The sequence below is a fragment of the Rhinichthys klamathensis genome, unplaced genomic scaffold (genome assembly GCF_029890125.1).
Source record: "Rhinichthys klamathensis goyatoka isolate OS25496 unplaced genomic scaffold, OSU_Roscu_1.1 h1tg000035l_1, whole genome shotgun sequence".
Taxonomy (NCBI): domain Eukaryota; kingdom Metazoa; phylum Chordata; class Actinopteri; order Cypriniformes; family Leuciscidae; genus Rhinichthys; species Rhinichthys klamathensis.
In genome coordinates, this window is record NW_026606583.1 from 1,226,248 (window position 1) to 1,253,429 (window position 27,182).

At 37.6% G+C, this 27,182-nt stretch overlaps 3 protein-coding genes across 4 annotated transcripts in view; 2 read left to right on the top strand and 1 right to left on the bottom strand.

The window, feature by feature from the left end:
- dnajc9 (DnaJ (Hsp40) homolog, subfamily C, member 9) overlaps positions 1-27,182 on the bottom strand; it is a 217,781-nt gene that overhangs the window by 3,088 nt on the left and 187,511 nt on the right. The window lies entirely within an intron of this gene.
- si:ch211-207i20.2 (uncharacterized protein LOC568537 homolog) lies at positions 197-5,784 on the top strand. 2 transcript variants are annotated; one of them, XM_056245817.1, is made up of 5 exons: positions 197-546; positions 3,034-3,199; positions 3,328-3,386; positions 4,333-4,432; positions 4,629-5,784. In XM_056245817.1, exons 1-5 carry the CDS (start codon positions 355-357, stop codon positions 5,645-5,647), a joined length of 1,536 nt encoding a protein of 511 aa, XP_056101792.1. In that variant the 5' UTR covers positions 197-354; the 3' UTR covers positions 5,648-5,784. The 2 variants fall into 2 exon arrangements, with proteins under 2 accessions (XP_056101792.1, XP_056101791.1); XM_056245816.1 differs by having other exon boundaries at positions 3,031-3,199; positions 4,629-5,782.
- pgap3 (post-GPI attachment to proteins phospholipase 3) overlaps positions 7,324-27,182 on the top strand; it is a 55,376-nt gene continuing 35,517 nt past the window's right edge. The window contains exons 1-6 of the mRNA XM_056245821.1: positions 7,324-7,741; positions 10,392-10,489; positions 10,622-10,774; positions 14,017-14,079; positions 14,185-14,246; positions 14,350-14,486. Of these exons, the coding sequence (XP_056101796.1) occupies positions 7,537-7,741; positions 10,392-10,489; positions 10,622-10,774; positions 14,017-14,079; positions 14,185-14,246; positions 14,350-14,486 (718 nt within the window). The 5' untranslated portion in view covers positions 7,324-7,536. The remainder of the gene's footprint in view (positions 7,742-10,391; positions 10,490-10,621; positions 10,775-14,016; positions 14,080-14,184; positions 14,247-14,349; positions 14,487-27,182) is intronic.

The following is a 27,182-nucleotide window of genomic DNA, read 5'->3' on the forward strand; positions in this document are numbered from 1 at the left end:
TCACGTCACAAAACGTCATGACGTAGGACGGCGCTTAGTTCAATTTAATGTTAAAAGTATACATCTACCACACAAATATCTATTTTTTCTGTTGTTATCCAAGTAATTTGAAACTACATATATACTATAATGAGAAAAAGAAGAAGATTATAACAGCCAAAAATTAGCTTTTATTATGCATTCTAGGACCCGGTTTGTAATTGTCTCACGCTGTTGTACTTCCGTGTACTACAGTCCAGTAAGCCCACTGTTTCCTAAAGTATGTTTACAATCGTTTGCTCACTTTAATGAGCTCTAAGTAAGTACAGGGCTACAGCGCGACTTCCAGAGGTGTGAGTTTTAGTTTCAGGCAGAATGTCTCGCTGTGTTGCGTTACAGACGCATCTGGCGTCAGTGGTGGAGGCGTTAGTTCACGCCGCGATCGCTGAAATGTACAAACTAATGGAAGAGGAGAGACTGTCATTTATCATTAGTGATATTACCAGCGACCAGTGTGAAGACGAGGAGACTGGGTCAAGAATGAAGAGGGGAAAGGAGGAGAGAATGGTGAGATTGTAAGATGATGTTGTTTAGAGATCTGCGGCCTGTAACCTTAAACATGCGACGCGTTCAAAGCCATATAAGCGTGTGTGTGCATATAGTATAAAGATCAGATCTCAAAGCACGTGAACGCATCACCATATCAAAGTTTTCTTTCTTGGGGGATATACTGTGTTTATTATAAATTATTTACACACGGACATCATTATTAAAAAAAATTGTGAAAATATCTGAAAAGAATTCATGTGCCTTTGTAATCTTTAATCAAAATAGCTTCCCCTCCTTCTTGACATCTCATCTGTTCTCTGATGACGTGTTTACTGGCGGGAGGGCGGGGCAACCTGTCACTCACATGAGATCGTAGCAATAACAAACCACAACGATCCTACAGTATCACACCACGCGCCCAGAGATAGTATTTTGACAGAGATAGAATTCATTGCGATACAATATTCTTTAACTGAAATATGGCACTTAAATTTAAGACATAGTTCATTAATGCTCAAGGTGACCATTATAATTAAACTGCTGACCAACTAATAATATATCAGACTCAAACAATGTCTAAAATATATATATACAGTGGTTAAATTGGGCCGGGGCTCTCCGGGGCTCAGCCCCGGCACATAAGCCTGCTCGTTTGCAGTCAGTTGCCTACTGGAAATTATGTCACATACAATTTGATGAAAGTGATGCTTTTGAAAACATATTTCTGACAATAAATGAAAGATTTTTGAAATGGCATGTCTATTTTGTCTCAGCGGAGCTGAGATGAGAACAATCGGAACACGGCCGTATTTTTGTTCAGCTGCTTAATCTCGTTGTCAGTCGACCATGATCGCGCACCGCTCGCGCATGCGCATCTGACACGGATAAATGTACACAGCAATAATGAATGTTCCTGGGAGACCGTGGTTGCGCGGGATGTGGATGTTCCAGAAATGTCAAAAAAGTGCCCTGGCCTTAAATGACAAGGTAAGGAAAATAAGACTAAATCAAAATTAAATAACCAGGACTAGGTTGACCATGTGATTTTTCTCAGGAGTTTTGAGCATTTTACTTCAGATACCGGGTTATCAGCAAACTGCCAAGAGAACTGCTAATTTAAAACGTTAGCTGGCTACTTAAAATAAACTAGCAATCTATTCAGTCAGCATATTTGTATTTGCAATTGCAGTTATTCGCGGAATTATCAACTTTACGTGGGTTGTGTAATGAGGCAACCACTGGAGCCAGAAATCAAAACTTTGCCTTTTTATGTGTGTGTTGTCGTAGTAAAGAGAGAGAATGGGAGAAGGAAGTTTGTATGAGGTGGACCTGGTCACCACAGACCCAAATCTTCTCAGCTGTTGCTACTGTCATATGCTGCACTGTCTCTCCATGTGGCACATTATGTTTGGCACATTGTATGGGTCACTATATCATAACAAGGTAATACAACGTGTAATCAAGTGATGACTGATTAACAGTAATGTAAATGTCCTAATACCTGTTGCAAAGTAAATGCTCTTAACCTTGCAGTTTTTCACATATCATGTAATACTCAATTTCTCCATTTCTTTGCACAAAACTCTCCAGAAAGTGGTATTTAATGGTTTATTTTTCAAAAAAAAATTCCCGGGGGGGCATGCCCCTGGACCGCCCTAGGGAGAGCACCCCCACATAATAAATCCCAATTTAACCCCTGTATATATATATATATATATATTATTGATGTCTTTTTGTTATTAGGAAAATTGTATAATCATCATCAGACTAAATGGAGCAACAATAATCAGAATAATAAAAAAAACATTCTTCTTGTTGGAGAAGTCTTTTCACTTGGATATCATACAATAGGGAAGAAAAGACTATCGCAGTTATGTATTAATGTAATTTGTGATCAACTGATATTGGGGTTTCAAAGGCCCATAATAGTGAAGCTTGTTTCTACCAAGGAGTAAAAAGATAACTACAAATAAATTTCAACTCTTTTACTTCTGGCAATTGTGGGTTTACATCTCGTAATTCTGTTTTGTTTTTCACCACAGAATAACAAAATAAAAAAGGGTTTTTGAGACTTATCTCACAAAATATTTTTTCTTCTCAGAATTGCGAGTTTATATCTCACAGTTCTGACTGAGTTTTTTTTCTCAGAATTGTGAGATATATCAACTCAGAATTGCAAGAAAAAAACAGTTTGAGAAGTCGCAATATTTATAATGTATAATTAAATTAAATATATTGTTTTTACTCTGTGGCAGAAACAAGCTTCCATACATTAATAGAGACAATGCAGTTTGGTAATAGCAAATAATAAATAAAAATTGTTGGAATTAAATAATTTGTTTTTAGACAAAAACTAAAAATATTTTGATTTTGAAACTGACTAACCCTAATACGGTAGAATAAACTGGCTAAAAATCTTTAAAAATGGCCAAATAGTGCCTAATTAATCAGCTGGTATATATTGCTCTATCACTAATAATTTGTAATTATTTATTCTTTCAGAAGCAGTTTGCATCAGTCATGGAAGTATTGGGCAACGAGGCTCTTGGGAAAATAATCAAACTCGTTGATGAAACCAAATTTCTGTTGGACCTGGAGTGTAAAACATTTTCAGGCAAGAGGGCAAAACGTCCCGGCAGTATCTTGAACATTCTGTCTGTTGGGGGACTTGGTAAGAAGAAATCACATTCTGTCTTCATAGGCATAAAGTATTATTACATTTCTGTCCAAGGGTGTATCACACACTAAATATCTTTTTTTTATTTTTTTTTTTTTATTTACGTCATTTGTACATTTTAGAAGAGGAACATTCTTATGATGGAAGTGCAAGAATCCTGGAGACAAGAACAAGAAATAAGGTAAACTGAACAACATCTACATCAAGGCTATTTACCAAAATGTAAAAATAAGGGCATGTAGGCGAGCCAGAATATTTTATCAACGGAAATCTATTATCAACAGAACACTGTTCTATAACATTTGTTTATTAGTATTAGTTTATTAGTCCTATGAAACATTTCCACTTAGCAGAACATTCAAGAAACTGCATGTATGTAGTTGATGTTTAACAGGAAGAGTGAACTTAAACTGATGGCAGGTTCGCATTGCACATCTTCACTGTGCTTACAGTCGTGTTGCATACATAATAAACACACCGGTATTGGTACACACAAGTACCTGTCATTCTGTTGTAGTTGAAACAGACATTTCAGTTGTCTGTATGTCATTTTTAGGGGAATTATTTGATGGCATAACAAAAGGTGCCACACTGATTTTAAACAATACCTGACAGTTGAAATGCACTGAGGAATTCACCTTAGATCACAGTGTTACAGTCTTACTTAGCAGACATTATATATTTTATTCAATATATATATATATATATATATAGATTTTTTCTATTGCTTGGTTTACAGGAATAGTTCACCCAAAAATATATGAAAAATTCTGTCATCATTTAGTAATCCTTATGCTTTATGATCTTGTGTGGAACACCAAAATAAATGTTCCTGAAAGAGTGGTACATTCGATTCACTATGTTCTTTATGCACTATATTTGAATTTTTATTTGTGGGTAAAAATGTGCTTATAACTTATTCAACAACACATTTTCATAAAAACATGTCTAAAAACATGAGAAAAGTTTTTAGATGAGAAAAACTTTTCTTTTTGACATGAGAAAAGTTTTTAGATGAGAAAAACTTTTCTTTTTACTTTTCAGTGACTTTTCTTACATGAGAAAAGTCACTGAATTGCTCTGCTATTTTATAATGAATTAATTACATAACTACTTTATTCTGTCAGTCTGATGAGGGCACAGAAGACCGTCCAGAATCCCCACTGACGTTGGCTGTGACGATCAGAAATGAATTTGGAAAAGTTGACTTGAAGTCCATCAGTAGTGGTACGTTAATAATGTCAATTTACAAATGAATGAGACAGTCTGTCTAATGAATCGGTCCAAAAGTTATCAATCTAATGAATAACATGCTGAATCATGCCATTACCTTCTGACTGATCTGATAGTTATATGGCAAGGTGCCAAAAGATTTTTTGGCTGTAATAAACAGATATTTAAATTTTGATTGCTCTCCTGTCAGGTCACTTAAACACTTCTTCAGAAGACAGAGTAGCATCTGTTCTACAAGAAGACAGCAGTGAAGATCCTCAAGACGCTGTTACTCTCTTTGGAAAGAGGTCCTTTATTTGTTCCGAGTGCGGCAAAAGTTTCTCTTCTCAAAGCAACCTCAAATCACATCAGCGCATTCACACTGGAGAAAAGCCCTTCGGCTGTGTTCTCTGTGGCAAGGCTTTCGCCCACAAACAGAGTCTGTCTGACCACCATCGAGTCCACTCAGGAGAAAAGCCATTTGTCTGTAAAGTCTGCAGCAAATGCTTCGGGAAAGCCGCGCACCTCAAAACCCACGAAATAATCCACACGGGCGAAAAGCCGTTCAGCTGCAACGTTTGCGGAAAAAGATTCAACATTGCTCAGAATCTTGCCAGGCACCAACTCACCCATACAGGTGAAAAGGATTTTCGATGTTCAATCTGTCAGAAAAGCTTCACACGGGCCATCACGCTTAAAACGCATCAACTCATCCACACGGGTCAGAAACCGTACTCCTGCGTGTCTTGCGGGAAGGCTTTCCGCCACGCCGTCAACCTTAAAAACCACGAGCGCATCCACACGGACCAGCGACCGTTCAGTTGTGACCTGTGTGGCAAGACCTTCCGCCAGGCTGTCAATCTGAAAATCCACAAACGGATCCACACGGGGGAAAAACCTTTCAGCTGCAAGGAGTGTGGGAAGAGCTTCAGTCAGCAGAGTAGCCTCATTTCACACGGACGCACTCACTCCGGAGAGAAACCCTTCGGCTGCAATTACTGCGATAAGTGGTTTAACAATACGAACAGTCTAAAGCTGCACCAGAGGGTCCATACCGGCGAGAAGCCGTACAATTGTGAGTATTGTGGCAAGTGTTTCAGTCAAGGTAGTCACCTGCGTACTCACAAACGCCACGTTCACGGAGGGGGGAAGCAGTACATCTGCGATAAATGCGGAAAGAGATACGCAGATCCTCGTAATCTTAAATTGCACAAATGCGTTTATGCTTAAACATGTCATTATAGAGATATTTGGAGCCCATTTTTCTTTGGTTTATAAATTATTGAAGAAGATTATCTGAAAATAGCTACAATCACATAGAACTTTTTTTATTCTGAGTTGTGAAATTTAGATTATTTATTTTTTTGGCAGTGGCATCATTCGTGGCCCCGAATGATGGATATCAATAGTTGTGACTAGCATAATTTTTCTCAACAAAATATCATGGTTTATTTCATGGAACATTTTTGATTTCGATTTTAGGATTAAGTAAAAGTTAGTTAAGAGTAATCAACCACAGATGAAAATTTATTTTGAATTATGTATTTATTTAAAATTAATATTATATTTTGTACCTTTCTTTACATGTGGATCCTAATTGAAAAAGCTCTTTATATAGCTCTTTAATATTTATTTTTGACGGAACACAAGATAGTTATCAGAACCACAGACAGAAAATACTACTAGGTTATGATATCTACAGTTCTGATCATCTATAACCCCTGATATTGACGTCTTATGCAAAAAATACCAATGTTAATTATTTATTTTATAATTCTAATTATTATTTTTGTCTAATTAATTATTATTTACAGCTACAGATGAGCGAGGTGTTCAAAACCTTAATTAAGACAAACTATTTAAAGCATTAGATGGCATCCATATGTTCAAGTACTTTATTACTGTTGTTGCCCTGTTTTCTGTCAAATCATTTATTTGATTCATGAAAATGTTGCCAAATACAGTTTTCAATAAACATTGTTATTGAAGATATTGTGTGAGTACCTTCATCTGCCTTTAAGTATAAATTATAATGCATTATGTTGGTGGGGACAGCAAAAACAGGAGAACTGAGTACATTGCTGCATGCTGCAAGTATTTTTGGTATGGAAAATGCGGGGTTGCACAGATTTTAGATTTTGGGCTCATTTGGTGTCAATTAACACATTAAAATGTTTATAAATATTTTAGGTCATGTTTGTGGGGTGGTCTTTTCCCCCTGTGATATATTATCTCTGAGAAAATAATGTTTTCAAAGATTATTTCAGACATTTTTGGGGGTCACGGTTTATAAGTTAAGGATTGCCCTTTAAGAACATTGTACTTATATGAAGAAACAATACTGGTTTTATCCTTCTGTGTTATGGTAGTTGATATGGTCGTTTTTTTACATAAAATGTATGTCTATATCCTGAGCATTTATTTTATGTTTTAGTACACCGTTTTATTTATACACTATTTTAAATAACCATTTTGTCTTCAGTAGTTCATTTTAAATGCTCCTTCAGTTCGACAAATTAATGTATAGAATACAAATATTCACTGTTTTCTCTGTTCATTTGAGACTATAAAGGCCGCAAGTATAATAATTATAAATGAGTTTTGTAAATGAGCATATCATATTAATATTCTCTCGACTTTTATTAAACTATTCGCATAGGAGTGTAACCAATCAGTAGGTAACGGTAGCTGAATCTCGCGCAAATTATTTTAAAAATTTATGTTTTTTTTTTCTTTTTCTGCAGAGCCACACAATCATTATATATACAATCATGCTTTTCAATTGTAACAACAACAACAAAAAATCTTTATTTTAAATGAATGTAATAATTTTCGATTGGGATCATTCATTCATTCATTTGCCAGATAAATGTGTAGTGTGCAAGAGAGAAAGTGAGAGACATGCGCATGCGCGCTGATTTTGCACTTCCGGGTTTGTCTTTAAGTGAAATGTAACATTTCACTTGTGATGTATGAAACTTGGTGTCCGGGCAGCGAATGAAAGGTGCTTATTTATAACTGAAGACAAAAGACACTGTGGCGGAGAATACTGTCATGCTCGGTCAATGAGACTCTCACTAGACTCGCTGTAATGGCCTGATGTTGCACTGTTGTGCCTTATGACCGGACGGACTGACAGCAGCATGACGTGCCTGATGTTTCTAGCGGCCGCGGTGTTTCTCCTGTCCGCTCCTGCGAGCGCCTCTCAGGGGGACAAAGAGCCCGTCTACCGCGACTGCGTCAAACAATGTGTCCGGACGAACTGCACGGGGGCCCGACTGCGCGGATTCCAGTCCGCTCAACCTCCATATATGGCACTCACAGGTACTATACTAACCTATTCGTATTGGGGAACACTAGCCTACTAACCTCTGCAAACTGCAAATCTCAATAGAAAATGTCATATTATTTTTATAAATTTAATTAAGTATTTGTATACTAAATTATTCATGGACACATTTTATTGAACAGTAGTTAATGTACATCTTGATATAAGTATTTATGAAAATATGCAAATCACGACAAAAACTTCCAAGGGGGTTTTGGGCACTTTAGTGGGGTTTTGTCATGCTGGAGACCAGTTAAACGAAACCAGCAGGCTGGTAGACCAGTCAAACTAGCTAGGAACAGCCAACAACCTTAGGCTGATTTAAGGCTGTTTTGTTTACAAATTTATTTTTTTGTCCTTTTGAAAGAAGGGTATGACCCCACACACCAACACACCTTAATTATTTCTCTTGATCATAAAGCACACAAAAAAAAAAAAAAACCACTCATTTGATGAATGACTATGCTCTTCTTAATTTTGTAATTTCATGAATATCAACATTTTTAAGATTTAGTCAGCTGAAACTGAGGTTACTGATCTAATTTGCATCTCTGGAAAATAGTGATATTTGACTTTCTATTAAATTGAATGACAATGTCTTTAGTGTCCAGTTTTTAATGAGGGAGTCAGGTTTATTGTCACTAATTAAAACTTTTAAAACAATTTCTGTTCATTGTAATACAATAAAATAAATATTTGTTAAACTAAATAAAATGTTGCTTTGGCAATATACTGAAATTAGTTGAATCACTAAAATAATTAACTGGAGATAATTAAAAACTAAATAAAACTAAATCTGAAATAAAATAAATTAATTCTAAATAGCTATATTTCACAAAAATATGCAAAAATCACATAACGAAATGACTAATAAAACTAAAATAACACTGGAGGGATTTGTGGACACATTAATCTTTTTATTTGTGGAGTAAAAAAAATATTGTTTTTATTTTTTAGTGAAAAGATAAAAAATTGAGCCTTGGGGTAAGAAGAATTGGCACAAAAAGGCCTGAGCGGCACTTTAAATTTTTTTTTATTTTTTTATTATTTAATACTACCTTAATTGTAATTCATCAGGGTTTTTATTCAGTTAGATGTGCATTTTAGACATATTTTCTATTCATTTATAGGCTAATTCAGTAGAAACATTCAGTTTGAATTCATATCGTTGCTGTTAAGACATATTTTAATTTAAAATATATTTATTAAATGTGTATATATTATTCATATGTCTATATGTCATATTTTTAATTTACCTTTTAGATTAATTTCTTCTCTTGTCTGTCATTTAGTTATTCAATAATTCAAATAAATTGTCAAAACACAATTTAAAAAATATGAAGCAGAACAACTGTTTTTAACTTTGATATTAATAAGAAATGTTTCTTGAACTGCAAATCAGGATATTAGAATGATTTCTGAAGGATCATGATGTGACACTGACTGAAGACTGAAGTAATGACGCTGAAAATTCAGCTTTGTCATCAGTAATAAATTACATTTTAAAATATATAACAGTTATTAAAATTATAACAGATATTTTAAATTTAAATGCAATATTTCACAATATTACTGTATTTTTGATCTATAAATACAGCCGTGGTGAGCATTAGAGACTTCTTTCAAAAACATAAAAAATCATACCAACACCAAACGTTTATTGTTTATATATTATAAAGTCATTAAAACTATGCAAACAAATAATAAAACAGGTAGTTCTGTCCCTTCAGAATGCGAATGACATAATCGAGTCAATATCCCTATGCTCTCAAAATACTGAAATGTTTGTATAAAGTACAGTAGTCGACATTTAAAGTGGATCAAAACCTTTCATCAAAGTTATACATGAATTTTGAACAATACCTGTTCTTGTCTTAGGACAACTTTGATGAACCTGTTTGATCCACTTCAAATGTTGACTTCTACATATATATATATATATATATATATATGTGCATATTTTGCAATAAACTTAAAATATATTGTTTTTATACATATAAATTAATCAACATTTGTAATTGAGTTTGATCCTCCATCGATTTTGGGATTGTAGTTATTTCCCTCGCTAAAACCGTTTAGTACACTTTTTGTCCGATTTTCAAAAACTTTTTTGCTTCAAATCAAAATCTGATTGGCTTAATTACTGGCTCATATTATAACTCTTTAACAACGACTATTTTAACATCCCTATGGGATAAATGAATGAAAATACTTCCGGAACCAGCGCTGCTGAAAAGGGGGTGGGCATTTTTGCTCTATAGCAGATGGTGATTTTTGTTGCATAGCTTATGTCGGGGAATATAAGTTTTAATGTAGGGGTCTTTAACCATGTTAGACCAAGAACCCATTGCTGGATAGGGAGACCGATTGTATATTTACATTTTTTTAAAACAATCATTGGTGTACCCCTGTTCTAATGGAAGGATGCCACATAATAAATTGTATTGAAGGAATATTCTGGCTTAAATACGTGTTAAGCTCAATCGACAGAATGTTGATTAGTCTGTGTTCAGACTTCCGACTAATTGTGTGTGTATAGTAAAACTTTTGATGAGATTTGGTTAGTATTGTACATTTACATGTCAATAAATTTTGTCCTGAAACCTTTCCTGTGCAATGGATGATTTGAAGTCGGTGATATTTCAGGCTGGACGTGTCGTGATGACTGCAGGTATCAGTGCATGTGGACCACCGTGGGTCTGTACCAGGCCGAGGGATACAGCGTACCACAGTTTCACGGGAAGGTCAGTGTCAGAATGTTAACCAATGTGAAAGGAGACCAATTTTAGTGACCATCATCATTAGGAGTCTTTAAAAGAAATCTGTACATTTCACCTTGATTCTACATCTTTTTTCCTATTTGTGTCTTTGTCTAGTGGCCATTTGCCCGTTTCCTGTGTTTCGAGGAGCCTGCATCTGCGCTGGCGTCTCTGCTCAATGGTCTGGCGTGTCTGCTGATGCTGCTGAGATACCGAAGCGCCGTCCCTCGTCAGAGCCCCATGTACCACACCATCACCGCCTTCTCACTGGTGAGACAGTGTCTGCACTAGTACCCGGAACCAGTTCTTATTCATAACTAGTTTCATTTTTTCCCAAATATGCTGCCACTGAATGACAATGATTTCCGGTAATGATGCCAGAATTTCGGCATTCTTGCTCTGTTTCCTGCACTATTCAGTGTAATGGGGGAGAAATAGTGGGTGGTGCGTTGGGCTGCACTATAAATTATGTTTTATTAACACGATGATGATTGAAATACAATTAATCGAGCAGCCCTAGTGGTGTGGAATTAGACAGTAAATAGATAACTATTATACAGTCTTCCTATTGTGATGTTCTCACTGGTTACATGCAAAAACAAACATGCAGCACAACTATTGTAATTGCATTTGCATGAGCTGGTTCAATTAATGACAAATGTCAAAATTATTCAAAAATAATTTTCAAACTCATGAGATATTAGTTTGAAATAGTCTGATGACTCACTAAATTGGTCGAAATTGGTGTTGACTTACACACTGGTCCATAAGACATTACTTTTGAATTGTTACTGTGTTATGTTGTACTTAAAGTCCCCCTGTGGTGAAAATCAAGCTTTTAATGTTGTTTTATTGGTCTATGTGGTGTTTTTAATAAGACAAACCGTGTGCAAATTTAAGTCAAGTCAAGTCAAGTCACCTTTATTTATATAGCGCTTTTTACAATACAGATTGTATCAAAGCGCTTCACAGTGATAACATGAAAACAATATAACAAAGTTTGTTTCTAAAAGAAATTGCTTCAATGTCCACCTTAAGTAAGGCAGATCAATAATATTATTGAATATTAAATGTCCCCAACTAAGCAAGCCAAAAGCCAAGGCAACAGTGGCAAGGAACCAAAACTCCATCAGGTGACAGAATGGAGAAAAAAACCTTGGGAGAAACCAGACTCAGTCGGGGGGCCAGTTCTCCTCTGGCCAACGAAGGAACAGTGCATGATTCGGGCAGCATTACAAGTCAGATTGGATCGGAACATTTAGAGTATTTTTTGGAAGTCCAAGTATGCACGCCAGTCTTAAGACGAGTTGTTGAGGATCAGTGCCGTCCACCATAGAGAGTCCATATCGCCCGTGTTGAGTCGTCACTTCATAGGCTTTGTGATTGGAGCATCTGAAGTCTCCGTGAGAGGCTGGATACAAACTGGAGCTGACGAACGCCATTTTCTCAGGACTCGCGTCCCGAGATAACAGCAGAAAAGCAAAGGGGAAATAATTAGCGTAGCTGCTGTTCATAATGATGATTTCCATAACACAGGCGTAAATGACAAAACATGAAGACAGTGACTCTTGCGTCCCAAAATCACCCCCCTCCGTCCCCCACTCAACTCAGCCCAGCTTACTGACCTCTACGTCCCTCCTGCTGCTGAGACCTAACTAATTAAGACCTAATTAAATGCATTTGATCTGATTCAGCAGTATTATAAAAGGTAAGCATTATGTGAATGCTTGGCTAAAGAGATGCGTCTTTAATCTAGTTTTAAACTGGGACAGCGAGTCTGAGCCTCGAACAATATCAGGAAGGCTATTCCAGAGTTTAGGAGCTAAATGTGAGAACGCCCTCCCTCCTTTAGTGGACTTAGATATCCTAGGAATGACTAGAAGCCTCGAATTTAGTGATCTTAAAGAACGCGATGGATTGTAGGGCGATAGAAGGTCCATTAAAGGTGCTCTAAGCGATGTCATGTGTTTTTTAGGCCAAAACATTTTTTGTCACATACAGCAAACATCTCCTCACTATCCGCTGGCTGCCTGTCCCCTGAACACACTGTAAAGAAACGCGATCTCTGTAGACAGCCCAGGCTCCACAAACAGCAACAAAAACAAACTGCAGCGACCCGCTCCCCAAAACATAACAAACTGTTCCAGCCAATGACCGACAAGAAGGGTTTGGGGGTGTGGTTTGGGGGGTTAGTGTGCGGATGAGGAGGAGGGAGGGTCTAGCTAGCCTCCGTTTTGTTTGACAATAGTTCGAACGTCAACAAGAAGTGACGTCACCCAGGATCGCTTAGAGAACCTTTAAATACACAGGAGCTAAACCATTTAGGGCTTTATAGGTCAGTAATAGTACTTTGTAATTGATACGGAACTTGATAGGTAACCAGTGTAGAGATGATAAAATTGGTGTTATATGATCATATTTTCTTGACCTAGTAAGAACTCTAGCGGCTGCATTTTGCACTAACTGTGCAAATTTATAAGTCAACACCATTGCTGAGTAGTTTCTCCTTAAAACTGTGGTGAGCCAAAGACAGTCTCAAAAACATGGTTTGAAATCACTGGTGTTTCTGACGTCACAAACTACCTTGTAACCAATCAGGTCAACGTGTGATCGTCAACGAGTGGATCTTTGAGCTGGTGTGAGTGAGTGGAGGCGGGGCTAATTTGCATATTCATAGAACCGCGTATACTAAATGAGGCAAGGGTGTAGAGTTACATTCAAGGTATTTTAAGGCATGAAAAAAAATTCCAAGGAAAAAATGTTTAAATATGTAATTTTGGTGATCAAAGATTAGTTTTTAAGAATACAATTATTGACTACAGGGGGACTTAAAGGCTTGTAACATATATTTAGGACCAGTTATTCTTAACAAATAATTTTTAGTACTCTCAAATACTAAAAGAATAGTGTAGGATTCAGGGCTCAGTTGTAACAAGCTCCTTAAGCTAAGCAAATCCTTTGTTATAATTATAAGCAAATTATCACTAAAAGCTTTCTTAACTGATGGGATTTGTTGCAACAGGCTGCAAAAACTGCCGGAACCAGTATCATTAAATTCCTTACAATTTCCATCCCTATTCTACACCTACACATTCTACACATACAAAAAAGAGGAATCAAAAAGTCTGAAACCGCACTGAAAATGTAACATTTGACTTTTATTTCATTAATTAATTTTGAAATGTTTATGGCGTGAATAAGGGGGGGGAATATTAGGATTTTTTATTATTTCTAGGTCACTAATCAAATAAGTGATGTTGATCCGGTGACTGATCATGCTGTACAGATGGTCAGATCCTCTTTGGAACATTCTGAAATCATGCTGGATCACATGATCAGTTTTGTTCATGTCATCTCCAGGGCTGCGGTCTACTACTAAGACATTCTGAAATTCATGATATTTCATTTTCAGTTCATATTGTTATTGTGATAAAACACACTTTTTCTTCAAGTGAAACTGGACCCCACTGTAAATGTAAGTGGTGCTCAGCCATGTTTGTGTCTCTGTGTAGATTTCGCTGAATGCATGGTTCTGGTCTACAGTGTTCCACACGAGAGACACCTATCTAACAGAGGTAACCTTTCAAAAATGATTCAAAGACAAATTCTAAACAGTTTCTTGTATTTTTTGGTGCATTTGTCCAAAGCATTGATAGAGATTTTCTGTCTTTTTTTAACAGAAGATGGACTACTTCTGTGCATCAGCTGTCATTCTCTACTCTATCTACTTGTGCTGCGTCAGGTGTGTGAACAGGAAATGCTCATAAACTGTCAATTGACAATGTATAGTGCTGTTGAACTCTTTGTTTATGATGGTGATTTGAGGATTAATATTTGTGTTTCAGGACGCTGGGCTTGCGTAGGCCTGCAATTTCCAGTATGGTGGGAGTTCTGCTCATTCTGGCCTTCACGTCTCATGTGTCATATCTGACCTTCGTCAGTTTTGATTATGGGTACAACATGGCTGCCAATGCCACCATAGGTAAGGTGTTGTGAATACCACAGTGAGTGTGTTTACATGCATGATTTTACAGTGATTATGATATGCTGATAACGTGTAAGGTCGTGTAAAAAAGGTTGTGATTTTTTTATTAAATCTTTTTGGGGGGGGGGGGGAAAGATCATGAATGGACTTAAAGTGCCCCATTATGCTTTTGCGGATATTACCTTTCATCTAGTGTGTAATATAGCTGTTTGTGAATGTAAAAGGTCTGAAAAGCTTCAAAGATCAAAGTGCACGATAAATTGAGTTATTTTCTCCCAAAAGAAAGAACCGATGCCGAACTGCCTGAAACGAGGCGTCAGTAATTCCATTCTTACACACACTGTAAGCAGTAGACCAATCACAACAGACTGGGCCATCTGACCAATCAGAGCAGAGTAGGCTCTTCCAAAGGAGGGGTTAAGATTCAACCAGATCCTTTATCGAACCATTTTAGACTGTAAAAAAAAAAAGAGGTGATGTGAATGTAAGTGTTTTTTTTTTTTTTACCTTGGATGCATGTAAACCTATTGTAGGAGACCTCCAAAACAAAATTAGGAACCTTTAAAATAGCATAATAGAGGCACTTTAATAAATTATCTTAATAAATATTTATGGTCTTATCGTGAATGATTCATGAGTGTACATCGTTCCAAATAAAAAATCAGGGAAGTAGTTTTCCACAATCCACTGCAAACATTCAGCTATTTTATTCAATTCTGGAATCAAAGGTGCTTTTCACAACCTATCAATTCCCACTGAATAAAATCATCATGAATTAAATCAAGTCATGACCTATATTTTAAAATCTTTGAAAAAAAATCACATTAATGGAGTAAAATGGGTTTTGAATGCAGTTTCATATTGAATGTAATCAAAGCTCAGTCAATTTATTGAACAGTGTAATCTTTGCATGTACATGTTTGGTCAGCTTTGCAACATTTTTTAAGTAGATCTATCATTTCAAAACCTCATGTAAACATGTACAGTTATTTTGGTATTTACATACAACAAAATGATCCAAAATAAGCACCCTATAAAAAACTATTTGTAAAGTTTGTATGTAAACATACTCAGTGTTGTGTAAATACTAGGTCTGGGTAAATACAAAAAGGTCTTCACTTGACATTTTAGATTCAGATTCAAGTAGCTTTATTCGCAAGCTTTACATTGCCAAAGCACTGATAACATTACATTACACCATACATCTCTACACATTTTAATAAATTAATGAGAATGAAAAGCAAAAACAGTTCAGAATTGTTTTATTACTCTATGCAATTATTTGTTTTATTATATATGCACTGTTTATGTTGTTATTTCAACTTTTACCGGATACATGTTAATAACAAAGATTGGTCGCGTCAGCTCGGTGTGATAAACTGTGCATTAATAAGCACCATGCAAATATGATATTTGTGAAAAAAGGTGTTAACTGTTAAATGGCAGCGTTTCCAAAATAAGTGGACAGTATGACTTAAATCATACTGAAAAAAGTATTTTTATTTCACAGTTTAACAGTTTATATTACAATATAGTTATTTTCTGGAAATGTAACTGAAATATGTTTATGTATAACATCACCCTATGATAATGCCTATTTTGATAATCCAGTTAAATTCTGTACAACTAATTTCATTTGATTTATATATATTTAGGGCCCAAGCCTTGAAAAGGCGAAGGCCCTATTGTTTTCCTTAGGATTATTTTTTAGGGCCCAAGCCTTGAAAAGGCGAAGGCCCCTATTGTTTTCCTAAGGATTATTAGGGCCCAAGCCCAAAGGGCGAAGGCCCTATTGTTTTCCTTAGGATTATTTATTAGGGCCCAAGCCCAAAGGGCGAAGGCCCTATTGTTTTCCTTAGGATTATTTATTATTAGGGCCCAAGCCTTGAAAAGGCGAAGGCCCTATTGTTTTCCTTAGGATTATTTTTTTTTTTTTTCTCCTCTTTTATTTTTCTTACGACTATTCGGGCACTTTTGGGGCTCTTAACGTACACGAAAACTCTTGAAACTTTGCACGCGGGTCAGAACCCGCGGCCATCAGGGTCGGGGTGAAGATGGTACCCGGGCGTGGCAGGGGGGCTCGACAGCGCCCCCTGGAACGGGGTCCGAAAACTTGGTCCATAAATCAAACACGCTTGTATGTAAGAATATGAAACTCGGTACACATATAGATCTCATCGGTTCATATATACTTCATGCTCTTACTTTTTACCCCAGCCCAACAGGAAGTCGGCTATTTAGGGTTGTTTGTAAAACGCATGCAATGGAATTTAAAGTACTTCTCCTAGAGAATTCAAAGAAATGCCACGAAACTCGGTCAGCATGAAGTCAAGACATTGAGGATGAAAAATTGCGAGGGGATTTTTGATATCTCGAACGGTTCGGCCGTGGCGAGGAAACGAAATTATGGCGAGAAACGTGAAACAGGAAGTGTGTTATAACTTCAGCATACATTAACTGATCTTGATGAAACTTCAACAGTGTGTTCGCTGTAAGAGGCCGATCACATGGATGTGACTATTGTGAGTCAAAGTTATAGCGCCACCAACTGGCAGCAGGAAGTGTGTCACTTTCAAAATGCTTCGAAATCACCCTCTTATTTTAACCCAATTTGCTTCAAACTTCATCTGTATAATGTAAACATACGCCAGATGTAGACCTGTGAATGGATTCTTGATATCTTTGATTCTGTTGCCGTGGCAACACATCAAACTTTAAAATTCTTTTTTGATGCTTTTGAGACTCTTAGCATGCTTGAAATTGCATGAAACTCGACAGACATGTCACATATATTAGCCAGTAGACATGTGCAAAGTTTCAGAAACGGGCGTGGTGCAGGGACTCAGTAGCGCCACCTTTTGACAAAAGTGAGAGGGTTAGTTTCATAGTTTTACCTGCAATCTTAAAACTCGGTAGGCATATTGTTCAGATCAAGCCGGACAACTTTCTAATTTACAGATTTTGGTTCCGAACAACAGGAAGTCAGATATTTTGGTTTGAATGGGATGTTTTGGAGTAATCTCTGTCCCTCTCTCCCTCTCTCTGCATACCTCTGTGTCTGTGGGGGAGGGGGATGTGTCTGTTTGAGTGACAAAGCTTTTAATTATTGTTGATCAAGGTTTCGGGGGCTTTTGGGGCCCTTAACATCCTCTAAAACTCTTGAAACTTTGCACACGGGTCAGAACCCGTGGCCATCAGGGCCGGACTGAAGCTGGTACCCGGGCGTGGCAGGGCGGACCGACAGCGCCCCCTGGACTGGGATTCGAACACTTGTCCATAAATCAAAGACACTTGCATGTAATAATATGAAACTCAGTACACTTATAGATCTCATTGGGTTGAACAACTTTCGTGCTCTAAGTTTTACGACATCCCAACAGGAAGCCGGCTATCATGGTTTGTTTGGAAACGCATACCCCTGAAATTCTATTTAATTCTCCTTGGGAATTGATCGGATTTCAAGCAAACTCGGTCAGCATGACGTCAAGACATTGATGATGCTAAATTCCGGAGGGATTTTTGATATCTCGAACGGTTTGGCCGTGGTGAGGAAATTAATTTTATGACTAAAAAAGGACACATAAAGTGTGTTATAACTTTGCTCGTTTTACCTACAGTTACAAAACTTGCCACGCATATTGTTCTCATCAAGCCAATCGACTTTCTAATTTAAAGTCATTAGCTCAGAGCAACAGAAAGTCAGATATTGTAGTTTGAATAGATTTCTTGTCCCCCTGCCATTCTGTTTGTGTGTGTCTGTGTGGGGAGGGGGGAGGGGGGGGGGGGGGGGGGGCTCTTTGAGTGATAGTTTAGTTTAAACACCAACTCATACATAGGGCTATACTGCCCTCTTGTGTTCAAAATTATATACATATTTAGTATGTGACTGAGGATCGAGAGCTTTTAAATACGGACGTCCACATTGATAATGGTGGCGCTTGCAGAGCGGTCGAATGAATAAATTAACTAAACGTTCGCTCAGCTCTGCTCGCTCGTCGCCATGGACGTGCACCGTTATGAATGCCAGTGCAGCCGCATACTTTTTAGTGTCACTTTAAAATTAGTGCAATATTGGAGGCCGATTGCTTGAATTGTGAGTTCAATAGTCTATTATTTTTCACGGAAAACACAACAACAAAAGAGTACAATGACAGATTCGCTTAAATAGGCGCTTTTACATAAAATAGCCTATTCCGTCATCATCTTTTCAGTCAGCTCTTCACTCTCGTGATTAATGAAATTTGACTCCTGTTGCTGATATTTGCTGCAACTTTCGTTCAGCTCACAATTTAGTAAGCAAACACGTTTCAAATGTGTTTTTATTTTATGTTTGCGTATATATATGTGTGTGTATAATATATATATATATAGGCCCTATATATATATATATATATATATATATATATAGCTTATGTTTCAAATATGAGTTAATTAACAATCGTTTGAAAGAATGATACTTTTAAACATATCACTAAACCGTCATTAGGTGTCGCCAGGCGACCGTCTTAATGAGCGAGTCATTGATTCATTTGTTCGAACGATTCGTTCGAACGGCTGAGTCATTCATGAATGAGACAGATTATGGATTGGTCATTGAATCTTTCAGTCAACCGATTCGTTCAAAATGCTGAATCATTCAGTAATGAGAAAACACGTTGCTGTGAGATGCGCAATGGTTCTGCTGTGATCTTTGTTTAACTAGTTTCACTGCTGAAACAGAAAAAAGTCAATATTGCATATAAAATGTAAGTGATTTGACGTGTGTGTGAGAGAGATTGTGTCTGTTACAGTGACAAGAGTTTAACCCTTGTTAAACTTTAGACCTTGTCTTTTTGGATATATATCTTTTTATATTAAAAAATAGTCATACAACCCATATATTTTAAATGTATTGTTTGCTTTAAATTACATTAAGATTGTATGTTTGGTAATCGAACCTAAATGAATTTTACATGAATGTGCTATATTTCAGATCATATATTTGTTTTCCTTAAAATTTGAACTAACACTAACTTTATTCTCATCTGAATGATAGATTATTTATTTCTGTATAAAATAAAAACACCTTTGATTTTTCTTTTTTAATCAATGTAGAATGTGTAACTGAAAAAATAAACAGATTAGGGCTATGTTTGATGACAAGAAATGAAAACCAATGCGATATGATGAATGTCCAAAAGATGGCTCCCACAGACTGTTTTTAAATAGGATTGTTTGATATTTTTTGCTTTTAAACTGTGTGTGTGTGTGTGTGTGTGTGTGTGTGTGTGTGTGTGTGTGTGTGTGTGTGTGTGTGTGTGTGTGTGTGTGAGAGATTTTGGTTGGGTGACAGTTGTAGTTTACAGTTTGACAAGAGTTTATAGTTTGACAAAAGCACAATGTTGTGTTTTATTGCGAGTGTACACAAATATAAGTAAACACTTTGCAGTTTGAATAATGTCCTGTATGAACAAAAGGACGGAGTATGTCTTTATGTCTACATTGTTCAATTACGCCACACACACACACACACACACACACACACACACACACAAACACTATTTTTCTAATCAGATCAGGCAAGTAATATTCTGTCTTGTCTCTTAAAAAAACAATATATATATATTTATGTATATATATATATATATATATATATATATGTGTGTGTGTGTATATATATATATAAATATAGCTGCGAGCAGCGATGAAAGGGCCAAAGCCGGCGGCACCGCCACCCCGGTTATAGCGCCACCAACTGGCAGCAGGAAGTCTGTCACTTTCAAAAAGCTTTGAAATCACCTGATTGCTTCAAACTTCACTACTATGATGTAAACACACGGCAGATGTAGACCTGGATGTAGACCTGACCTTTCAGAAGGTTGCTCTCGCATACTTTGTGGTTGACATGTGCCCTCAATGCACACTTTTGCAGAGCCCACACTGATACAAGCTCTACAGCACACTTCTTTTCGACAGTCAAAGCAGGGTTACGTTTTTGCACGTCGTGCACAATAACCCTAAAGGCACCAGGGTGGCGGTGCCACCGGCTTTATATATATATATATATATATATAAATAAATATAGCTGCGAGCAGCGATGAAGGGCCAAAGCCGGTGGTACCGCCACCCAGGTGCCTTTAGGTAACTAAAGGCACCGGGGTTGCGGTGCCACCGGCTTGGGCCCGTAATCGCTGCTCGCAGCTATATTTATTATTATTATTATTATTATTATTATTTTACTACCTTTTGGGCACTTTTGGGGGCCTTAACGTGCTCGAAAACTCTTGAAACTTTGCACACATCTCAGAACCCGCGGCCATCAGGGCCGGGCTGAAGCTGGTACCCGGGCGTGGCAGGGGGGCTCGACAGCGCCCCCTGGAACGTGGTTTGAACACTTGGTCCATAAATCAAACACGCTTGCATGTAATAATATGAAACTCAGTACACATATAGATCTCATCGGTTCATATATACTTCATGCTCTTACTTTTTACCCCAGCCCAACAGGAAGTCGGCTATTAAGGGTTGTTTGGAAAACACATGCAATGGAATGTGAAATACTCCTCCTAGAGAATTCAAACACACGGCACGAAACTCGGTCAGCATGAAGTCAAGACACTGAGGATGAAAAATTGCCAGGGGATTTTTGATATCTCGAACGGTTTGGCCGTGGCGAGTAAACGAAATTATGGCGAGAAACGTGAAACAGGAAGTGTGTTATAACTACTGCATACATTAACTAATCTTGATGAAACTTCAGCAGTGTGTTCGTTGTAAGAGCCCGATCACATGGATGTGACTATTGTGAGTCAAAGTTATAGCGCCACCAACTGGCAGCAGGAAGTGTGTCACTTTCAAAATGCTTTTAAATCACCCTCTTATTTTTACCCGATTTGCTTCAAACTTCATGTGCATAATGTAGACACACGCCAGATGTAGACCTGTGAAAGGATTATTGATATCTTAGATACTGTTGCCATGGCAATGCATCAAACATTAATATTCCTTTTTTTAAGCTTTTTCATGCTTTTTTATGCTTTCGGGCACTTTTGGGGTTCTTAACGTGCTCGAAAACTCTTGAAACTTTGCACACGGGACAAAACCCGCGGCAATCAGGGCCAGGCTGAAGCTGGTACCCGGGCGTGGCAGGGGGGCTCGACAGCGCCCCCTTGAACGGGTCAGACAATTTGGTCCATATATCCAACACGCTTTACCCTATTTGCTTCAAACTTGATGTGTATAATGTAGACACAAGCCAGATGTAGACCTGTGAAAGGATTGTTGATATCTTAGATGCTGTTGCCGTGACAACGCATCAAACTTTAATATTCTTTTTGGATACTTTTGAGATTCTTAGCGCACTTTTGGGGCCCTTAACATGCTCAAAAACTCTTGAAACTTTGCACACGGGTCAGAAACCGCGGCCATCAGGGCCGGGCTGAAGCTGGTACCCGGGCGTGGCAGGGGGGCTCGACAGCGCCCCCTGGAACGGGGTCCGAAAACTTGGTCCATAAATCAAACAGGCTTTACCCGATTTGCTTCAAACTTGATGTGTATAATGTAGACACACGCCAGATGTAGACCTGTGAAAGGATTGTTGATATCTTAGATGCTGTTGCCGTGACAACGCATCAAACTTTAATATTCTTTTTGGATACTTTTGAGACTCTCAGCGCACTTTTGGGGCCCTTAACATGCTCAAAAACTCTTGAAACTTTGCACACGGGTCAGAACCCGCGGCCATCAGGGCCGGGCTGAAGCTGGTACCCGGGCGTGGCAGGGGGGCTCGACAGAGCCCCCTGGAACAGGGTCCGAAAACTTGGTCCATAAATCAAACACGCTTGAATGTAATAATATGAAACTCGGTACACATATAGATCTCATCGATTCATATATCCTTTGTACTTTTACTTTTTACCCCAGCCCAACAGGAAGTCGGCTATTATGGTTTGTTTGGAAGCGTATGCCCCTGGAATTCGATATACTCCTCCTAGAGAATTCAACCAATCGCCACGAAACTCGGTCAGCATGAAGTCAAGACATTGAGGATGAAAAGTTGCCAGGGGATTTTTGATATCTCGAACGGTTTGGCCGTGGCGAGGAAACGAATTTATGGCGAATAAAGGAAACAGGAAGTGTGTTATAACTTCTGCATACATTAACTGATCTTGATGAAACTTCAGCAGTGTGTTCGCTGTAAGAGTCCGATCACATGGATGTGACTATTGTGAGTCAAAGTTATAGCGCCACCAACTGGCAGCAGGAAGTGTGTCACTTCCTAAAGGCTTTGAAATCACCCTCTTATTTTTACCCAATTTGCTTCAAACTTTATGTGTATAATGTAGACACACGGCAGATGTAGACCTGAGAAAGGATTATTGATATCTTAGATACTGTTGCCGTGGCAACGCATCAAACTTTATTATTCTTTGTTGATGCTTTTGAGACTCTTAACATACTTGAAATTGCATGAAACCCGACAGACACATCACATTTATTAGACAGTAGACATGTGCAGAGTTTCAGAAACGGGCATGGTGAGAGCAATTAGAGAATAATGTTTAAGTTTAAAAACAGCCAGAATGGTTGTTTAGTCAAAAAAAAAATTTTTCTTCCAAATCATACATAGTGTTATACTGCCCTCTTGTGTTCAAAATCAGGTAAAAAGCGAAAGTAAAATAAGGACGTCTGCACAATTCATTAATAATGGTGCAGAGTAGAGTGAGCTTTTTCAATTAATTCCTATGGAAGTAGGAATGAACTAAACAACGTTCGCTCTGTTCTGCTCGTCCCTCACCGTGGGCGCGCAGAGTTATGAATGCCCGTGCAGCCGTGAGAATTTTAGTTTCATTTTAAAATTAGCGCCATTTCGGGGGACGTATTACTTTAATTTATTTAACAAAAACACAATGTTGTGTTTTATTGCGAGTGTACACAAATATAAGTAAACACTTTGACGTTTGAATGATGTCCTGTATGAAGAAAATGACGGAGTATGTTTCACTGTTCAATCGCGCTGAGCCACCCAGACCCCCACACACACACTGACACACACACACACACACACACACACACACACACACACACACACACACACACACACACACACACACACACACACACACACACACACACACACAAACACACACACACACACACACACAATAATAAAACATTCAACCTAACATATACAAATTACACTGCTATGTTGAAATAGTCAGTAGTACAATTTGTATCATTCACAGTAAGCACCGCTCCACTGTGATTTTTCCAAGCACATTTTTGCACAAGTGAAGAGGATGATTTTTTCCGTCGATATTGGAACGTGAGTGAAGTACAAAGCCTGTAATAAAGAATAGTTTAGCATCCAAATACATCGCAAATGTTGCAACATTTAGATTCTAAAGAGAGATTTACGTGAGCCTAACACCACTTACTTTTACTTTTGTTTTAAATTATTTCGTTTTGGCTTTATTATAGTTATTTTTTTATTCGTGTTCTGTTCTGAATATCATTAAATTTAAAGGATTTGTTGTGGAATATTTTGAGTGTATAATCAAATAACACTAAACCGTCACTAGGTGTCGCCAGGCGACCGTCTTAATGAGCGGGTCATTGATTCATTCGTTCAAACGATTCGTTTGAACGACTGAGTCATTCATGAATGAGACAGATGTTTATGGATTGGTCATTGAATCTTTGAGTCAACCAATTTGTTCAAAATGCTGAATCATTCAGTAATGAGAAAACACGTTGCTGTGAGATGCAATGGTTCTGCTGTGATCTTTGTTTAACTATTTTCGCTGCTGAAACAGAAGAACAGTCAACATTGCATCTAAAATGTAAGTGACTTGACACGTGTGTGTGTGTGTGTGTGTGTGTGTGTGCGTGTGAGTGCGTGCGTGCGTGCGTGTGTGTGTGTGTGTGTGTGTGTGTGCAATCAATCCCAGGTAAGAGGCATGAATAATGAGAATTGGACTTCTAGGAGTGAGGTTAATATTCCGGAGACGGTTCCCTCGGATTGTGAAAAGGAGGCGGCGCGGGAGTGGCCAGGCATTGCGCTACTTCTGTTTCAAAGTTTAAAACAATGCTAATATCATTTTTTTGAACGATTTCATTACAAATGTTTATTTTATATATTTATAAAATATTATAAAATATAATAACTATGTTTTGTCCTATTAACAAAAGACAGGCAATGTACTATTAACAAATGTTAATAGTTTTTTAAAAGTTAAAATGATACTTTATGCATTTGTTTTGTGTCAGATGATTAACAATATAAATTAAACAAAGCTTAAAACAAACAAAATAATAAAACGAAAATTAAGCTTGAACATTTTATTTAATTGAAAAGCCTTTTTGAAATAAAATGTGTTTTTTTCCCTCTGAAATAGCAAAAGCATCGCACACTTAGCTGTACCTGCTCTAAATAAATAATAGTATTTAAATAAAAATACAAAATCGAAATAAATAAATTATATAAAACAAAATCAAATCAAAGAAAATAAATCTTATTAAAGTTATGCAGGCACACATTTAACAATAATTTTCAAGTGACAAATAAAATCAATCAAAATTCCTTACACATGGAGTTAATCCTGACGATTCCTGAGGCGCCTTTCCTCATGACACTCGCTTTTTTTTTCGAAGATATATTTTCTTTGGTTTGATTTTGTTTTTGTAATAATTTATTTTATTTAGTTCGATTTTGTATTTTTATTGAATTACTATTTTTTATTTAGAGCAGGTACAGTGTGATGCTTTTGCTATTTCAGAGGAAAACAATAATTTTATTTAATTAATAATTTTTGTTTCAGTCCACCATATAATTATGTTGTGTTTGATCTATGGAAACAAGTTAGTTGTGAAATGGTTGAATATTAACAAAAGTTAATAGTTTTTTACAAGTTAGAATAATACGATATATATATATAAACAAGCCGGTGGCACCGCCACCCCGGTGCCTTTAGGGTTACTGTGCATGACGGGCAATATCGTAACTCCGCTTTGACCTTTGAGAAGATGTGTGCTATAGAGCTTGCATTGGTGTGGGCTCTGCAAAAGTGTGTGTGTGTGTGTGAGGCGTGATTGAACAATGTAGACATATATATATATATATAAAGGCACCGGGGTGGCGGTGCCACCGGCTTGTTTATATATATATATATATATATATATATGAATATAGCTGCGAGCAGCGATGAAGGGCCAAAGCCGGCGGCACCGCCACTCCGGTGCCTTTAGGTAACTAAAGGCACCGGGGTTGCGGTGCCACCGGCTTGGGCCCGTAATCGCTGCTCGCAGCTATATTTCTTCTTATTATTTTTCTGCTACCTTTTGGACACTTTTGGAGGCCTTAACATGCTCAAAAACTCCTGAAACTTTGCACACATGTCAGAACCCGCGGCCATCAGGGCCGGGCTGAAGATGGTACCCGGGCGTGGCAGGGGGGCTCGACAGCGCCCCCTGGAACGGGGTCCGAAAACATGGTCCATAAATCAAACACGCTTGCATGTAATAATATGAAACTCGGTACACATGTAGATCTCCTCGTTTCATATATACTTCACACTCTTACTTTTTACCCCAGCCCAACAGGAAGTCGGCTATTTAGGGTTGTTGGTAAAACACACGCAATGGAATGTGAAATACTCCTCCTAGAGAATTCAAACAAACGGCACGAAACTCGGTCAGCATGAAGTCAAGACATTGAGGATGAAAGTTTGCGAGGGGATTTTTGATATCTCGAACGGTTTGGCCGTGGCGAGGAAACAAAATTATGGCGAGAAACGTGAAACAGGAAGTGTGTCATAACTACTGCATACATTAACTGATCTTGATGAAACTTCAACAGTGTGTTCGTTGTAAGAGCCCGATCACATGGATGTGACTATTGTGAGTCAAAGTTATAGCGCCACCAACTGGCAGAAGGAAGTGTGTCACTTCCTAAATGCTTTGAAATCACCCTCTTATTTTTACCCGATTTGCTTCAAACTTCACTACTATAATGTAAACACACGGCAGATGTAGACCTGTGAATGGATTCTTGATATCTTAGATACTGTTGTCGTGGCAACGCATCAAACTTTAATATTCTTTTTTTATGCTTTTGAGACTCTTAGCATGCCTGAAATTGCTTAAAATTGCATGAAACTCGACAGACACATCTCATTTATTAGCCAGTAGACATGTGCAAAGTTTCAGAAACGGGCGTGTTGAGGGCTCAGTAGCGCCACCTTTTGTCAAAAGTGGGGGGATTAATTTTATCTACAGTAATAAAAATCGGTATGTGTATTGTTCTCCTCCAGCCAGACAAGTTTCTAATTTACACTCAATAGCTCCAACCAACAGGAAGTCAGATATTTTGGTTTGAAAATTGTCATTTTATGTCTCTCTCTCTCTCTGAGCCTACGTCTCTGTGTGTGTGTGTGTCTGTGAGTGTGGGGAGGGGGAGGGGGGCTAGATTAACCATTTGACTGCTGTGTTGTTTGGCCTGCATTAAAAAAGAAAATAAATGTCTTACGCCTTGTATTTTTTAAATAAGTTGTATTAATAAGTAAAGGCATATAACCAGTTGAATTGTAGTGCATTGAAAATAGTTTTATATAATTAGTTTATTAATTAAATTAACTTGGTCCATAAACTTCGTCAGAAAATTTGGTCCATAAATCAAACACACTTGCATGTAATATTATGAAACTCGGTATATAG

What these genes read in the sequence shown, in the direction of transcription:
- si:ch211-207i20.2 (XM_056245816.1), top strand. Translation starts at nt 355, where the DNA reads ATGTCTCGCTGTGTTGCGTTACAGACGCATCTGGCGTCAGTGGTGGAG. An exon ending in GGGGAAAGGAGGAGAGAATG is followed by an intron (nt 547 to 3,030) that starts GTGAGATTGTAA and finishes TTATTCTTTCAG; the next exon opens with AAGCAGTTTGCATCAGTCAT. An exon ending in CTTGAAGTCCATCAGTAGTG is followed by an intron (nt 4,433 to 4,628) that starts GTACGTTAATAA and finishes CTCTCCTGTCAG; the next exon opens with GTCACTTAAACACTTCTTCA.